At 44.4% G+C, this 15,289-nt stretch overlaps 1 protein-coding gene across 2 annotated transcripts in view; it reads left to right on the top strand.

Annotated features, from left to right (window-relative positions):
• Nucleotides 1-15,289, top strand: part of IRF3 (interferon regulatory factor 3) — a 238,924-nt gene that overhangs the window by 154,010 nt on the left and 69,625 nt on the right. For both annotated transcript variants that reach the window (XM_086930131.1, XM_086930132.1), the window contains one exon: nucleotides 13,719-13,770. In XM_086930131.1, the coding sequence (XP_086786257.1) occupies nucleotides 13,719-13,770 (52 nt within the window). The remainder of the gene's footprint in view (nucleotides 1-13,718; nucleotides 13,771-15,289) is intronic.

Raw genomic sequence — 15,289 nt, 5'->3', positions numbered from 1 at the left:
CACCCCAGACTCCTCGCTCGCAGAAGCACACGAAGAGGGTGAATGAACATTCTTAGCACGATGGACATTATCCACCTGTTGACCATCCCTGTGAGTATTGACATGTATGATTGGGAAGGGCATGGCCTTTTGGGCACAGTGACTTAACATGCTCCACTCTGAGGTGCCTGATACTAGATTGCTGGGCACCCCTCTTCCACACCTACAGGGAATACTGCCCTCCTAGACTTGACTCCGAGTGTGAGAGGTTGTTGTGCCGCCACTTAGACATGGCCCCAGCGAGAAATACCCTACAGTTCTTTGTCTTTTTCTTAAGAACGGGATGACACAAAGTCCCTGGTTGGGGAACTGTTCAAGGGGGGTGGGAGGGGAATGTAATACTGGCAAGTTGGGGTTGCTTCAGTGGGAGGGGGGAGGGAGAGGCTGGGTAGTTCCAAAATTGAATGTTTTGACCTTGGTGGGCACACACAGCCTTGTGATCAGAAGGTGCACATTTCCAGAGAGTGATATAGTAACACCGACTGCACAGTCCTTCATGTTAAAGAGTAGATACACTGTAAAGATTAGATGTACAGCGCTAACGCTGCTCTTTCCTTTCTTCTCTTTGATGGCGACCGAATGGCTCTGGATAATAAGACACAGCTGAATATATCACGTGGAATGTTAGGGGGTTGGGAGACCCTCGGAAGAGGCGCCAGGTACTTGCATACCTAGACAGACACAACACACATATAGCAATGCTGCAAGAGACCCATTTCCTACCCCAGCAGTCCTATATATTTGCTTCCAGATGGGCTGTGCACAGAGTATTTTCCTCCTATTCCAGCTACGCTAGGGGCACTGCCATATTGATTAAGAAACAAGTACCTTTCTCCCTAGTGGGTTCCAAGAGCGATGATATGGGCAGATATTGCATGATATGGGGGCGCTTAGGCATGGAATCAGTCACGCTGGTGTGCTGCTATGGACCCAATGTAGATGACCCTGACTTCTATCTCACTTTATGGGAAGAGGTACAAGGTATTGGATCGAATCACATTGTATGGGGGGGAGATTTTAACGTTACATACGCCCTGTCTATAGATAGGTCGCACCCTGCTCCGCATCACCATACCAAGGCGGGCGCTCTGCTCAGAGATATCCTCATTGAACATCACCTTCTTGATGCATGGAGGCACATGCATCTCTCGAAGCGAGAAGGCACGCACTTCACGGCTCACTCAGCCACTTGGGCGAGGCTAGATTATTGGTTCGTCTCTCGAGGGCTTGGACCTGCCATTTGCACAGCAAAACACTTGGCCCGGACTTACTCTGACCATGCACCTGTCAGAATAGCGATTTCCTCAGCGGATTTCAACCCGCCGCGCAGTGCATGGCGGCTGAACCCCAAAATGTTGCTGGATGCAGTCTTCCGGGAGGAACTGCGCAAAGAGATACTGAGTTTCTTCGAGCGCAACAAGGGCACGGTACAGGCAGTTTAGACCATTTGGGAGGCTTTTAATGTCACATCTCCAAAGGGACGGGAGTGCTCCGAAATATTGTGAACACGCTAGGCAGGATAGAGCGAGAGCTAAAAAGCCTGGAAGAAACTCTACAACATGCTCCAGATCAGGAAACGCAGGAGAAATTTAGGGCCAAACTCACAGAATACACAGAAGAGGCGCAAAGGGAGGTACACTTTAGAGTCAAACACTGACAAGTTCGCAGATATGGAGAGGGGGAACGACCGGGTAAGATGCTGGCAGATATTGTCCGTACACCGCGATATTCCAACTATGTCATGGAACTGGAAAAGGCAGACGGCTCGCGCTGCTGCGATACGGCTGGTATACTCACGGAGTTTACCAGTCACTATGAAGGGTTATACACTACCTCGGGAACCCCGAATATGTAGCTAGACGACTATCTAGGAGATGTAGCTCTAGGATGGCTCAGCGATGTGTATCGTAAATTTTTATGCGCGCCGTTTGAACTGGACGAAGTGCGCGAAGCCATAATGGAATTACAATCCGGGAAAGCCACAGGGATGGATGGCATCTCTGTCGAATTTTATAAGACTTACATTGACATAATGGCCCCTATCCTCCGAGAAGTGTATGAAGAGTCCTTAGAAGTGGGTGCTCTTCCTCCGTCAATGAGGGAAGCTCTCATCATATCTCTGCTGAAACTAGACAAATCAGCTCACCTTTGCGGCTCATATTGACCGCTATCTTTGCTCAACTGCGATGCAAAAGTTCTGGCGAAATTGGTTGCTAAATGACTGACTTTACTGTTGGTACACCTAATTTTTCCGGATCAGTCTGGATTTGTGCCCGGAAGAGCCACTTCCCATAACTTGCGGACTCTGTTTACTATCATGTATAACGTCACCCCTGAGCTGCCCTTAGCAGCAGTTTTCTTGGATGCAACAAAGGCATTCAACTCTGTTGAATGGCATTACATATTTGCGATTATGAGTCGAATGGGGTTTCCGCCGCTCTTCCTGTCATGGATCCGCCTTTTGTACCATCAACCCGGGGCCAAAGTACTAATCAATGGCCGTTTGTCACCGAGATTCTCCATAACCAGGGGGACACACCATGGATGCCCTCTGTCCCCACTCCTTTTTGCCCTGGCCACGGAACCCCTAGCGGCACGTCTGTGTCAACATCATAACGCTATGGCCTTACAATGTAACATGCGACAGATCCTTGTCTCAATGTATGGGGACGACATAACTCTATACATAAAAGATCCGCAGAATAACTTGAATACGGTTTTTCGGGAATTTATTGTTTTTGGACACCTATCTGGAGTCCAAATTAACTGGGGAAAATCCTGCATTTACCCTTTGACTGACTCAGTGAAGCGATTTCCACTAGATTTCCCATTGGAGTGGTGTACAGACGAACTTCGATATTTAGGGATAGGCATCACCAGAAAAAAGGAGGAGTTCATGAGACTCAACTACGGGGCGGCACTCACCCGAATAACAGATAAAGTAAATAAGTGGATTAGGCTTCTGCTGTCTATGGCAGGCAGGGCGTCGTTGATCAAAATGGTGATCTTACCCCAGCTTCTATATCTATTCCTGAATATCCTTTTTTCTCCGGGACGTCACTTCTTCAAAGCCCTTAGGTCTGAGATGACTCGGCTGGTGTGGGGTGGCAGGCAGGACAGACTGAAATGGACTGTGTTAGTTAGACCATGCGCGACAGGAGGCTTCGATATACCTGATTTTGAATTATATTATATTTGTGCTCAGGCGCACTACTTGTATTTTTGGATTCACCAGCCCAAATATATGCCGCAGCTGGTGGCGGAACACTGGCTTGTTCATCCAATACCGATAGAGGGTGTTATATACATGGAGTTACCTGCCCGAGAACGCACCCAGATGACTGTGAATGCCACGATCACGGCGTGGCAACACATTGCACGCCAATTCAAGGTCCCCGTACCATACTCACCGTTACTACCTCTGGTATACCACCCAGGCATGCCCCTCCTGCAAGAAGCCCTCTTTCAGAAATTGCAAGACCGCACATCTATTAAACATTGGGGGACCTGTATGAGAATGGGATATTCCGTACTTCTGACAGCATGTTTCGGGATGCACATCGCACACCGCTGGATGTTTTCTTATACCTCCGTCTTAGACAAGGGGTTAGAACCCTACATGTAGACTTTCCGAACGAACCTCCGCTACTTGCACTTTTGCAGACACTACTGCAGCAGTCATCGCCGAGACGGCTGATCTCCTTGCTCTATCGCAACATACTCACTCAGCATAAACTCGAAGCTACGCCGTCCCGCTCTAAATGGGAGGCGGAACTTGGCAATCCCATAACCGAAGAGCAATGGGAATACTGCTGTTTGCAGACTGAAAGGATCTTGGCGAGCAGCAAATTGAGGATCATACACTATAAATATCTCCACAGATTATACCACACCCCTGTCAGTACGCACAAACACCAACTACGAGATAATGATAGGTGCGATAGATGCCATGCCCCACAAGCAGATTTCTTACATCTGTCCTGGAATTGCCCGGCAGTACACGAATACTGGGAACAGGTATGTTCGAGGCATATGAGCTGCAGATCCTACATTTAGCAATAGATCGCCACCTGGTGTTGGGCTCGGGTGATTGCAGGTTGTTGTTGTCTTCTTGGAAGAAGTCTTTTGTAGTCACGAGATAGGTGACTCCTCCCTTGGACAATATGGCGCATGGTCATCGACTCCATCCTCAGATTGTTTTTTTCCGCCATGTGGTTCGGATGAAAGTTTTCCGCTCCGGCTAGAAAAAGACTTTTTCTGCTCTTTCTAAGCGAGAAACTTCAAACAAACTTCTTTCGACATCGAACACACTTTCGACATCACCAGCTACATTCCGGTGCGTCGACGCGGGCTGTTGGGACTATCGGCGCCGAATGCGACCTAAGCCTCATGGAAAGAACTCCATTCAAGAGATGCCCAGTATGTTGAGCATAGCGACCAGCACGAGGTTTGCAACCTCTGTCTCTCGCCAGAACACGACGAGTCGACCTGCACAGCCTGTGCCTCCTTCCGATCGAAGAAAACAATTTGAGATCGGAGGGCCCGTCGACACGAAATGAGGAGATCAGCACCGGAGGCCATCTTTGAAGAGGAGATCATCGAAGAAGACGTCTCCGAGGACGAATATCCAATCGAAGATATCTCCGAAGACGAGGCTCCACTCGGCGCAGAGGAAGACTCGCCTGAGCTCCAGATAATATCGGGGGCAGAGGATTCAGACGATTCGATCCCGTCTCGACAACCCGTGAGTACATCTGCCCCTGCACTACAGACATTACCTAAACAGAAGGCAACGGTCAGCACTCCGCCCATGGGGCCCAGTCGAGATAGACATTTACCCTCTAACGCCCCGCCTTCGGGCCCGGCTCCGAGGAAAGACAGTATGCCTTCCAGTGCCTCGCCACCGAAGAAACACCATGTGCCATTTACACCTCCTCCATTGGCACCAAAACATCCTTCGGCACCGAAGGATTCGTCAGCACCGAACATAAAAAACACTTACCAAACCCGAAAGCTTTGACCCCGAAACTTTCCGGTGCAATAAACAAGGAGGGGAAGCCAATTTCCGGCGCCACAGGCCCAGCAAAACCTGTCTCCACGCCAAAAATTCTAACACCGGTACCGAAGACCCCAGATAAGGCTAAACAACATTTGGCACCTAAAACATTGCCAAAAGACTCAAGTACTACTCATATGGCAAAAAGTACTAAACAACCTCTATCGGCTATGAAAAGATCGACGCCGAAGAAGGTTATACAAGAGGAAGAACTGTTTAAACCAGATCCTAGACAGAAAAAAGTCCATATTAATCCAAAAACTGGACACTGGACATGTGGAAGCAATTCCTCATACGAAGAGACCAGCAGACGTACCACTTACACCTGTAGTCCCTGCCAAAAAGGACTGTGCAACTTCTCCAATGCACCCTTCCTCTCCTTCACCTTCCTCCTCTCCTGTTACTCCATATGTTCAACCTATAACATCTCCTATTCACTCTCCTGCATCATCACACCACACTGATGAGGAGTATGATCTGGGTGGGGGGGATGATGTTCCAGAAACACATACATACCCTTTAGATGAGGATGCTAACACAGATTACCCTTAGGATGATGAGGATGCATATAATTTTTCACCAAATAATGCACCAGACATCCCTGATCCTCAGTACTACCCAACAAAACCTGTTGGTTTTAATCATTTGTTAAACAGGTGCACTTTACCATGGGGTTCCCATGCCCTCTGAGGACATTGAGGAGGACTTCTTGTTAGACACTTTCGAACAGTCACAAAGGTCTACTCAAATATTAAGGGAGTCATAAAACATGCTCCAGAGATTTTTAAAGATCCAGTAAGGTGTAGGGTGTTAAATCCTAGAATCGAGAAAAAGTATAGGCCAGCACCAGCTGCTTGGTAGTGTCTAATGCGTGCAAAAGGGCCAATTCTCAAACTTCTGGGGGGACACCCCCGCCTGACAAAGAGTCCAAGATCATTGATGCGTCAGGTAAACGAATTGCTGCACAAGCAACAAACATATGGCGCATAGCAAACACACAGGCTTTACTCTCACGCTACGACAGGGCCCATTACGATCAACTAGAAAAGTTAATGGAACACCTACCAGATCAACACAAGAATCTAGCAGCAGAACTTTTACAAGGAGGCAAATTAATTTCAAATGCCTCAATTAAATGTGCACTAGATGTAGCTGGCACAGCATCCAGAGCAGTAAACACTAGTGTTATTCTCAGGCGTCACTCGTGGTTACGCATCTCGGGTTTTAAACCAGAGGTACAAACTACCATTCTAAACCAGCCCTTTAATCAGAACCAATTGTTCGGGCCGGAGGTAGATAACACATTAGAAAAGATGAAGAAAGACACAGATACCGCCAAGTCTATGGGGGCGTTAAAATACACCCAGCTAGAGGTTCCTTTCGCCGCTCCTCTCATAGAGGAGGCTCCAAGCAGACAGGCGCAGACACATCATCATCTTTTAAGACACACACACAGACCTCCTCTAATAGAGGATTTTTTAGAGGAGGATACAGAGGCAATAACAACAAAGGAAGAGGAAGAGGTAGTAACATCAACCGCTCCTCTTCCGCTCCTAAACAATGACCTCCCTCTGCCTTCCCTACAGCACTCCACTCCTGTGGGGGGCAGACTCTCACAGTTCCTACCTGTCTGGAACTCCATCACAACAGACAGGTGGGTAAGACAAATTATCCTACATGGCTACTGCCTAGAACTCACAGCAACCCCCCCAAACATACCACCCAGGCAGCGTCCAATGTCTGCAGAACACATAAATCTGCTTCAACAGGAAGTTCTAGCACTCCTACAAAAAGATGTTATTCAAGTAGTTCCATTAGAAGAACAAGGAACAGGGGTCTACTCCCTGTACTTCCTAATTCCAAAGAAAGATGGGACTTTAAGACCAATTCTCGACCTCAGGCCACTCAATCACTACATTCAATCAGATCATTTTCACATGATCACTTTACAACAGGTACTCCCATTACTACAACAGGGAGATTTTCTGTCCACACTAGACCTAAAGGACGCCTATTTTCATATTCCAATACATCCTGCGCACAGGAAGTATTTAATGTTTGTCATAGAAGGACAACACTATCAGTTCAAAGTCCTTCCATTAGGGGTTACAACAGCACCACAAGTGTTTACAAAGTGCTTAGCAGTAGTGGCAGCACATCTCCGAAGACAACAAATACATGTCTTCCCCTACCTAGACGACTGGCTCATAATGGCAAGATCGTACAACCAGTGTGCACAAAGCAAACAATTCAAACACTGCACAACTTAGGGTTTACGATAAACTACACAAAGTCGCACCTAGAGCCTTCGCACGTTCATGAATATATAGGAGCTACTATAAACACATCAGTAGCTCAAGCCTTTCCCAGTCAAGCCAGGATTCAAAGTATTCAGAACTTAGTCTCCCTTTTTCAATGCCAGCACTCTCTTCAAGCCAGAGTGTTCATGAAATTAATAGGGATGATGGCGTCTTGCATCTTCATAGTTACAAGCGACCACTGCTAGGGGAGACACTGCTGCACAATCGTTGCTAAATGTAGGATCTGCAGCTCATATGCCTCGAACGGAAAATGCTACTTACCAGTATGCATCTGTTCTTGGCATGTAGAGCTGCAGAATCCTACATGACCTCCCGCCTCCCCGGGACTTGTATCCGTTCCAGTACTTATCTTACTTAGATGCACAGGCATGGACATCCTTTTTATCTTTACTTCTACTAACTCCATCATTTCCCATCATGGCAAAAAACAATCTGAGGATGGAGTCGATGACCATGCGCAGTATTGTCCAAGGGAGGAGTCACCTATCTCGTGACTACAAAAGACTTCTTCCAAGAAGACAACAACAACCTGCAATCATCCGAGCCCAACACCAGGTGGGGATCTATTGCTAAATGTAGGATTCTGCAGCTCTACATGCCAAAAACAGATGCATACTGGTAAGTAGCATTGTCCTTACAGCATTACAGCACATGACAGGCACAAACATAGAAACCACACCATTAGTCGCCTTACTGAGTTATGTTAAACATATTCCGCTGGCATTTCGCCGCTATGCGGCACTGGAATTGTTCATGGCAAAGAGGCGGGTACCCTGCAGATGGAGCAGGGGGAGGGCGCCAAAGTTCAAAGATTGGTTAAATGACCTGCTATACTGCCAGGAACAGTCTGCTCTGTATGCTGAACGTTTACCTATTTCGTTCAGTCCCAGGGACATATGGTCGCCGCTAATAACCTAATTGCAGTTGACAGCTCAGGGTGGAGATAGCTAGCTAGTTGACGAATACATTGTTGAACATTTTTCTTGCATTCCATCACATGGAGATATAAGTGCAATGTATATGTAGTGCGGAGAGATTGCCCCCCGGCAGATATGAGGTAAATAGCTGACTACCAAGAGTGGTTAATGAGATGTTTATGTCCCCCCCGAAAACTTGACTATCTCCCATTGTTTCATAATGCTGTGATCTGATGACCCACAGAAGTGTATCTCAGGGAGCCTCTTAGTACAACGCTGCCGGCCTGAAAAAGGTTGTAGGCGACTTGCTGTGTTGAATTGTTTTCATTATGCACTTTATGATATATATCTTTATTTAACATACTATGATGCTGCCTGCCAGAGATTGGTTGTAAACAAAACAACTTGCCAGTACTGTGCAGCAGTTTTCAGAACAGTAGGTGAAGGAGCTACCAATCGCTCCTTCCCAAATGACCACTCTTTCAGTCAAAGTTTGTAGTAGAAAATTTGTTAATTTTTAATTTTTTGAATTTGGTATTTTTTGTTTATTATTTTATTTTTCTTATTTACATCTATGAACAATAAACATTATTAGACAATACGGAGGAGTGAAACATATTCATGGACAGGGAAGGTGGTCGTGGGAATGAATTGTACAAACATTTACACAATACTCAACAGAAAACATATACACCAGACAAAAAGTGAACACTGATCGATAACTGGGGGGACGGGGGCGGTGGTAGTTGGTGGTGTGATTTTTTCAAATTATTAAGAGAATTGAATTGTTATATTCCAATAAAAGGTTGAACCCAAGTGCTATTTACAATCATAGGAATGGTATAATGCAATTACTGAGCTCAAAACATCAGATTAATAACAAAGACCAAAAACGTTTTGCAATACTTTTTCGATTTCCAGTTGTTAAACAAAGATTGGCCTAAAACCACAAAAGTGGCACCACATTCAACTAACACCTTGGTCGACGCGTTTCGAATCCTAGTCTATTCAAAGGATTCTCTTCAGGACCAAACACATTTAATCTGTAAAAAACAATAAATAAAAACAGTCTGTCAGTAAACTCAAAAGAGAGGCTCTCAACTTTCATTCGACAACAGCATACTCTCAGTGGGTTACCTGTCAAAGAATTTAGTAGGGCTTGAAGGTGTGATGAACTGCAAAAAAATTACTACTACAAACTTTGACTGAAAGAGTGGTCATTTGGTAAGGAGCGATTGGTAGCTCTTTCACCTACTGCTCTGAAAACTGCTGCACAGTACTGGCAAGTTGTTTTGTTTACTTCTGATCGGCGCAGCCTTACTGTGCTTTACGCCAGACCCGTTTAGTTACTTCAGAGATTGGTTGTAGGCACAGGGCTGTGTATCTTTGTAACCTAACAATAAAGGTTTTTGAAACTTTTTTTAAAAAAAGTTCTTCATGCGTTCTTTCAAATGTGGGGACAACCTTAAATAGACCTCTTTGCCACCCACAAAAACACAAAAATGCCCATACTTTGCCGCCAGATACCCACACCCAGTGTCCAATGGCAATGCGATATGGATGAACTGGTCAAAACTATTTGCATACGCTTTTCCTCCTCTCCCACCACTTCCATTAGTGGATCGCAAACTACAGCAACATTCCATAACGCTCGTCCTAATCGCTCCAACTTGGGCCAGACAACTGTGGTACACCACGCTGTTACAAATGTCTGTAGTACCACACCAAAAACGAAACCTATCTCCACGCCTGTTAAAGCAGAACCGTGGAGAGATCAGACACCCTGACCCAGCTCAGCTCAACCTAGCGATCTGGCTCCTGAGGTCATAGTTTGGTTACCTCAACCTTCCCCCAAAATGTATGAACGTTATCAAAGAGCTAGATGCCCCACCACTAGAGCATGTTACGCTGCTAAGTGGAAAAGGTTTGTCATATACTGCCAGAACAACCAAATTAATTAGACTTGTCTATTCAACACATCATCGGATATTTATTGCACCTTCAAAAGTGTAACTTAGCCTACACGTCTATCAGGTTACACCTTGCGGCCATTGCGGCATATTTGCAAAATAGGCAACATCTATCTCTTTTTAAATTGCCAGCTATTAAAGCATTCATGGAAGGACTCAAAAGAATAATTCCTCCCAAAACACCACCTGCACCAGTGTGGAATCTAAATGTGGTTATCACAAGGTTAATGGGACCTCCCTTTGAACCATTACATAAATGTGAATTGCAATTTCTAACCTGTAAATTAGCTTTCCTAGTAGCCATTACATCTCTCAGAAGGGTTAGTGAACTGCAAGCATTTACCATTCAGGAGCCCTTTCTGCAAATGCATCATAACAAAGTGATTCTTCGTACTAATAAAAAATTCCTTCCAAAAGTCATTTCCCCTTTTCATCTAAATCAATCTGTTGAGCTGCCCGTATTTTTCTCGCAGCCTCAAACAGTCGCAGAAAGAGCTATACACACTTTAGATGTCAAGAGAGCATTACTGTACTACATTAAAAGGACACAAACTTTTCGTAAGACAAAACAACATTTTGTGTCTTTCTCACTGCCACATAAAGGCAATCCCATTTCAAAATCCGGGATCGCTAGCTGGATTGTTAAATGTATACAAATATGTTATCAAAAAGCCTAACGCACATTAACAATCTCACCAAAAGCCCATTCTACCAGGAAGATAGGGGCTTCAATGGCATTCTTAGGGAACATTCCCCTGGATGACATATGCAAAGCAGCTACATGGTCTACACCGCACACATTCACAAAGCGTTACTGTGTACTGTACTGTGTGCAAACTAAACAACAAGCCGCTGTGGGCCAGGCTGTACTAAAAGCTCTGTTTCAAACAACTGCAACAGATACTGGTGGTCGCCGCTAGGTGTGGGAACTGCTATGTAATCTATGCATAGTGTGCAATCTGCAGCTCATATGCCTCAAACGGAAAATACTACTTACCAGTATGCATCTGTTCTTGGCATGTGGAGCTGCAGAGTTGCACACGCCCACCCACCTCCCCGGCTACCTTTATCTGTTCCAGTATTATCTTAATTAGATACATATCACATGGACATCACTATCTCTTATACAGCTCCATCACTTCCCTAATGGTGAAAAACAATCTGGGGATGGAGCCGATGACCAATCGCAGTATCATCCAAAGGAGGAGCCACCTATCCTGTGACTTCTAAAGACTTTTCTACAACAAAACAAACTGCAAACATCCGGGCCCAACACTAGGTGGCAATCTATGCATAGTGTGCAACTCTGCAGCTCTACATGCCAAGAACAGATGCATACTGGTAAGTAGCATTTTCCTTTCTACCAAGATCACGGGTGCAGCAGTTTCCTAGTGTTACTCCTATTTGTTGGTCCATATCTCTCAGTTTCTTGTCTCCACCCCACCCTTGTCTACCCCCAGACCCACTACTCCCCCGTAGGTCATGTTCTGGGTCCTGGTATCTCTTTCTCCAACTTTGAGATAATACATCTCTTTTTTTGGGCTTTCAATAACCTCCTTTTATAGATGATAACTAGAGCTGTATATTTTCCATTCTGCTATTTTGATGCCTTCCTCCACTCCCAATTGCTGGCTTGCGTTCCTTTTCTCAAATTCTGAATGCAGTCCAACTATCTTTCTTTAAATTTGTTGAGACACATGGTCCCTTTTCCACTCATCCATCTGTACTCTCCAGTGCCTCAATTGTTGGCCCAGGAAAAATTTGGTCATCATATTTGAGATTTTCTTTTTACTTTTCTCTATATATTGCTCTTCTTGCTAGCTCCTGCACGTTTCAACTGGTGAATGTACATTTAATGTGTTTTACTAGATACTGAACCTACCCTCCTCATCTAGCAGCTCTGATCCACACATGCCTCAATTAACCCTTATTGGTCTCCCTACCTGCTCTCTTATGTCCTTCACCTCATCATCAAATTTCTAAATGTTACCTTCAGTGTTAAGAGACCCTATTGGGTTAGGTTGGTGGTCGCTTTCTAAATACTGGCACTCCCTTACTCAACTACAAATCCATTGATAGTCTTCCTTCAGCTAATCATCCTCTCAGTGTCTTCCTCTCTGAAACCAACATTTAACATCCCAAACCCTACTGACTCCTCTCTTTTCATCTTGGTTCTCCTTGGTCTTTTTGTATGGGATGCTTACTCTCCTTGATATTTGCCTCCCTCCAACCTTTGTCTTTCTGTCAGAAACTGGAAACCTACCTCTTCGCACATTTTTAACACTTTGACCCTCTAATTGGCTGAATTTTAGTGCAGGGTTAGGTTTGCACTCAAATCTGGCTGTTATGAATTATTCCTGGAATCTGGAATATCTATGCGGATCCAGAACTATGGAGTGAAAATCTACGTTTTCCACAAATCTAGAGATCATTGCTCTGAGTAAGTAGTACATATCAGTGGGATTGGTGCTTCTCTGAGGAGACATTTTGACATGGAGGTGGGGAGTATTTTTAGGCCAAGCAGAGGCTCTGACCTAGCTAGGAGAGTACTGTATGCTGGTCCACTGTTCTGGAGGAGCCCTGTGAGGGGGCCAGACTGCACCTGTACCAACAGCACCTGCCTCTCTTTGCCCATAATTTTATCAGGTGTGAATCCACACTATGTACAAGTTGGTCCGGAAACCGGACCCAGTATTTTTGAATCAGAACTTATTGGATCACTTGTTTAACAGAACAGGATACCCAGGTATACCGCTCCACCATACTCATAGTGAGGGTCTCGGTGTGTGTTCTTATTCTTCCTAATATAATAGGATCTTATTTATTTGTCAAGCCTTGTTTAAATGTCTTATTCTGCTACTTGCCCTGCTCCTTGTACGTATGCTGAGACTAAAAGTGCCTTAAGATGCTGCATGTGAACGATCAATAAATCTTCAGCCCCTGATGAAATTGGGTAGTCGATAAAGCATTGTCACAGAGCAGCACCAAGAAACATTCAACTAAACGTGGGAGTCGATTTTTCACCAACCACTGTTAAGAGAGGATCTTACAGGAGAACGCGTCTATTTGCTCTACTACACTACTGTACTGTACTTCTGTACGGGAAGTAACAGTGAACAATTGTATCATGAAAAGGAGCCAGCAAAGCAATCTTCCCTCCAGGACAGAAACTGCATTGATGACTAGGTAATGAGTTGTATATATCATCCCGTATCAAGGTTGTTACATATCGTGCTCCTGCAAGATGTTATCAATGTAGAGCGTGCCTCCATAAGGCACTCTTGTTCATCACAATAGTACTTCTATCGAGATGTGATTATAGACCCGTTGAATTCTGGATGACTCTGTATCTCACCTGCTTGCTATTGTGGGTCTCAGAAAGTGAAATTCCTCTGTCTTTCTTTGTTCTTTGCAGAGTAGAGCTCTTGAGGAGTTGGAGCCACTAAGCAACCCGGTACAAGAATCAGGTATGTTACTGACCAATCTAAATTCAGGTCCAAGAAGCAATTACTATGCAAGGCAATGGATAACTAATACTGAACATGGCCCTGTTTGAACATAGCTGCAGTTAAGCTTTTGATGTACTTTGTTCACTGTATATTGGTGTTTTATGTATGCAGTGAATTGTGGTACTAGGTCAATGGAGGCAAGGTTGCATTGTTGGATGGCATTTAGATAAGTCAATTGAAAAAGGTAGCAATGCTTGAGAGACCTGTATTGATGTCTGTGATTTTGATATATAATATGAGGACCTATATGGTTTACCTTTGTTTACTATCCAATCAACATAAAAACAATGATGCCCATACTGTAAGGAACGATGAACGTTTCTATGTTTATGCTTGGATTGTAGACGGGAATCCATCCAAATGTACAGAGAATAGGAGGAATGTACAAGGGGCTACTAAAACAGCCAGATTTCCAGTTGTTTCCTCCGGCAGAGATGAATTAGTAGACTGTTCCAAAGTTATGGGGCAGAAAGGTAAAAGAGCAATCTCGGGCTCTCTATATTCTAGGAACAGAGGCCAGCCACGAATTGGAAGACCGCCGAGCCCTAGAAGGAATATAAGGCTGAGCCAGATTCTGAAGGTAGTGTGGACATACTGGCAAAGGCAGTAGAGCAGAGGTCTTCAATTTTAATTCTTCTATAGACCAGCAACCAGTGCAGGTCTCTGAGATAAAACAGCTAAGACACAAACTTTTATTCAAGGAATATTTTTAATTATACTTACAGGAAGATACAATATCATCGGCAAATATTACGGTGAAAGATACCGTACTTGTTTAACAGACGTTTATCTGAACAAATCTTCTATAAACACTTTACAACTGCACCACCATGCGAAATATGCAAGGTTTTCATAGAAGATGACAAAAGAATAAGATTGCCACTCAGTAAATGTAATGAAATATGACATCTAAATACGGTTTTATGGTCCATTCACATTTTCAAAATACAGTATATAAACATGTTAATGCATTTAAAATGAGAATAGCATTCTTGGTAGCATAAACCCCAGAAGAGTATGTGTCTTGGCTGTAGATGAGCCTTCCATTCAGATGCATAGAGGGGAAAGTGCTGCGTAGAGGTCCTTGAGTTCTACCAAGGTTATATTCTTCTTTCGATAGAAATCCAATCAATGAGACATTGACCTCCTTTGAAGATTCACACTCGAGAGCAGTAGAAATCTATCTATAGTGCATGTACACAGAGCTATAATACATTACTTGAGAAGTTATTTTCAAGATTATAAGATAACTGAACAATATTTTAGTTTGTAATAAAATAAGAACAAAGGAATGGCTGTCAGCCAGGTGTAGAATTAACTGTGTACCACATGTGACAAGAATACAGGAAATTCCTTACAGACCAGAGCACATCTCACAGAGAACTCGAGGAGCAATGGGATTTCTGTAGACCTCGCTAGAATAATGGCAAACATGCACCAAATAACTGATATTGATTCAAGTCTGCATACGATAACT

This window comes from Lissotriton vulgaris, chromosome 7, assembly GCF_964263255.1.
Source record: "Lissotriton vulgaris chromosome 7, aLisVul1.2, whole genome shotgun sequence".
NCBI classification, from domain to species: Eukaryota; Metazoa; Chordata; class Amphibia; order Caudata; family Salamandridae; genus Lissotriton; species Lissotriton vulgaris.
This window is presented reverse-complemented; position numbering and strand designations above follow the sequence as displayed.